The 3,414-nt window shown below is 42.8% G+C and overlaps 1 protein-coding gene across 1 annotated transcript; it reads left to right on the top strand.

The window, feature by feature from the left end:
• The first annotated feature begins 273 nt into the window (after positions 1-273).
• On the top strand, positions 274-2,555 carry LOC149246354 (uncharacterized). Its single transcript, XM_089440872.1, has 2 exons — positions 274-1,690; positions 1,945-2,555. Exons 1-2 carry the CDS (start codon positions 274-276, stop codon positions 2,553-2,555), a joined length of 2,028 nt encoding a protein of 675 aa, XP_089296998.1.
• Positions 2,556-3,414: the final 859 nt, after the last annotated feature.

Genomic DNA, 3,414 nt, shown 5'->3' with positions numbered 1-3,414 from the left:
TAAAAATAAACAATAATTAACTCAATTTAATAACTCAATTTGATAATAATTTATTTCTATTAATCAATTAATTTTATAAATGTTTAAACATATGGGGGCTAATAAAATAATCTTCGTGACCCTTTTGGCTGGACTGGAGTGAACGGAACAGATGCTGCAACCTGCACTAGGGTTTCTGTGAAACCTGAAATCGGCAGGACTGTCAATCTGGGTACAGCAGGCAGAGTCTGCTGAGCCAACGAGCAAGAAGAAGCGCCCATAAGGAACAGGAAAATGCAAACCCCTCAGGGGGAGGGCCAGGAGCCTCCCCCCGATCCGGACAACCGAGCACGGCCTACGGCCGACAAAGAGAAGGAACAGGACATCAGCGGCAACGCCATCGACAACAGACAGAAGAAAGGAAAGGACATTGACGCAGATGAAAGGAGTAAGGCAAGTTCTTCAACCTGCAAGCCTGTAGCGGTCCATAAACCAAGGGTGGACTTCCCAAGTGAACGCATCAATGCCAGGATACAGTACATGAGAGATCATGCGCTAATCGGTAAATTCATAGGAATATGGCCGACGGAGAGAGCGCTGAGAAGCTGGATCAACACCAAATGGCATCCTAAGGGGCACATCTCGTTGCATCTAGGAGCCAAGGGTTTCTTCACTGCAGTTTTTAACTGCCTGGAAGACCGCAATAGGATTCTGGATGGGGGTCCTTATTTCTTTAATTCAGCTGGATTATACCTGAAAGGCTGGGTCGAAAGATTCAACCCAGACAAGGAGGATCTGAGCTATGCGCCAGTGTGGATAAGGCTTTATTCACTACCGTGGGAATACTGGGAAGAAAAGTCTCTACAAGAAATCGGGAATGCTATTGGCGAGTTTGTAAAGATCGCAGAAGAAACAAAGCTATGCAGATACACATCCTATGCTCGGATCTGTGTCTATATGGATCTCAAGCAACCGTTGCCAGACACGGTAAGTTTCTTTCATGAAGACTCTGAATGGACTCAAGTTATAGATTATGAACATGTGCCCTTTAGATGCAGGAAATGCCATGAAATAGGGCATCTCTACAGAGACTGTCCTCAAAATAAGATACCCTCTCCCCAAGATAGTTCTGACAATCAAACTACAGATGGATTCACCAAGGTAACAAATCGAAGGAGAGGAAACAAGAAAGCAACAGGCAACACCAAAGTAAATCCAGTCAATAAGGCAAAGCCCACAACAAGCAATAGTTTCGAAGCACTGGACAAGGACGACGAGCAAGAACAGGAGAAGGAAAAGGCGAAAGACAAAGAGGTCCATCAAGAACAACCAGGCGAGACATCGGGGCAAGAAGGGAAGAAAATCCAAAAGCAAGTCAACTTGATCTCTCCAGCAAAAACCCTGCCATGGCATTCTCAAGGAATGGAAGTTGAATATTCGCAGCCACATGAGAAATCTTCACAGGAGCGAGAGGATACCTCGCAAGCACCTCAAAATATGGAAGAAGATCCGGAACCCTTAGATATAGGGGAGCTGGACATTCTAGGTTTGGAACATGCATGCAAGACAGGGAACTTTGAAAAGATACCAGAAAAGCAAGTGGATAACCTAGTAGAAGTTCTGAACAGAGCACAGAAGAAATATTCGCTAGGAGTCCAAATAGGAAGTCCATGGGATGGAAAAATTATCACCAAGGACAATAAGAAAAGAGGTAGGAAATCCACTTTGGAAAGAACTATCAAGATCAGAGAGATTTTAGTGGAGTCAGGGAGGTATGCCAAACTGACCAAGTATTTCAATCCACACCCCCAAATTTCTCAATGAAGTTAATATCATGGAATATCAGAGGGCTCAATAGCCCTAGGAAAGGTAGATTATTAAAAAATATGCTGATGCAAGAAAAACCAAGCATTCTTTTCTTACAGGAAACGAAATGTAGTTCAATTTTTTTGGAAAAAATAGCAGTGAAAGCATGGCCAGGGGGGCATGTAGTAGCTGTTGATGCTCAGGGAGCTTCGGGAGGACTTGCAATCCTCTGGGATGCGCGAGTCATACAGTTAAATAATATTCAAGCTAACAAAAGCTTCATTCAGGCAACCTTTCATCTCTTAGGTTCTAATATCCATGGGCTAATAACAAATGTATATTTTCCTCAGGACATAGCTCAAAAAGCTCAGATCCTGAATACACTATCAGATCTCAGCTCAGACAGGCCTCATCCACTTTGGATTTCGGGAGGTGACTACAACATGACAGCGAGCATAGAAGAAAAACGTGGAGGCAGAAGCAGAACAAATAATGATGGCAATCTACTAAAAACTTTTATTCAAAATAACTGGCTGGTGGATGTCCCTACAGGCAATGGTCTCTTCACATGGAGTAATAAAAGAGAGGGAGAGCAGCAGATTGCGTCGCGTCTTGACAGGTTCCTCATCTCAGATAATGCAGTTCACTTAGGAGGGGAATTTACGGCATCCATACTTCCTTTCTCAGGTTCAGATCATTGGCCTATCGAACTGCAATGGAATAGGCCAGGTAACAATCTCAAACGTCCCTTTCGTTTTGAAGAATTCTAGTTAACTCACCCGGACTTTGAGAGGCTAGTAAGATCCACTTGGCTCCACTTCAATCCCTCTGAAGGCACCAGAATGGCCAGGTTTCAGCAAAAGCTTAAGCATCTTAAAGGGGTAATCAAAAGATGGAATCACAATACATTTGGCAACATCTTCACAGCACAAGCCTCCCTCAACACAGAAATGAAGAAAATCCAGCAAACCATCATCACTGAAGGGCGCACGGAGGAATTAACCAAGCAGGAGCAAGTCTTAGAATCTAGAATCATAGAAAGGGCTAAACAGGAGGAAATATTATGGAGACAGAAATCAAGGATCAGATGGCTAAAAAATGGAGAAAAGAACACTAAATTTTTTCATAAAACAACGGTGCAGCGTAGAATGGTAAATTACATTTCTCACATTAAAAATGAACAGGGGGATAAAATTGAAACTCATGAAGGCATTGAAGAGGAATTCCTGAGTTACTTCAAGAAGGCGCATCAGGAGCCCGATTTTAATAGAATGCCGGCCATCAACAAGCTAATTAAGAACATACCAAGGATAATAACAGAGGAACATAACAGTCTTCTCCTCAAGCCCATTAACTTAGAAGAAGTTGAAGAAGCTGTGCGGAATCTGAAGGAAGGCAAGGCGCCGGGACCAGATGGTTTTACGTCAAATTTTTTTCATAAGTTCTGGGACTTGATAAAGGATGAAGTCTGGCAGGTAGTAGAGGAATCTAGAGCACTCAGATGGATGTATCCTGGATTAAATGCTACCTTCATAGCCTTAATTCCAAAAGGGGAAGACTCCAACACTCCAGACAAATATAGACCAATTGCGTTGTGTAATATCATCTACAAAATTACTTCTAAAGTAA

This window comes from Pinus tabuliformis, chromosome 7 (genome assembly GCF_031772625.1).
Source record: "Pinus tabuliformis cultivar Carrire ecotype Pingquan chromosome 7, CPIR1, whole genome shotgun sequence".
NCBI lineage: Eukaryota > Viridiplantae > Streptophyta > Pinopsida > Pinales > Pinaceae > Pinus > Pinus tabuliformis.
This window is presented reverse-complemented; position numbering and strand designations above follow the sequence as displayed.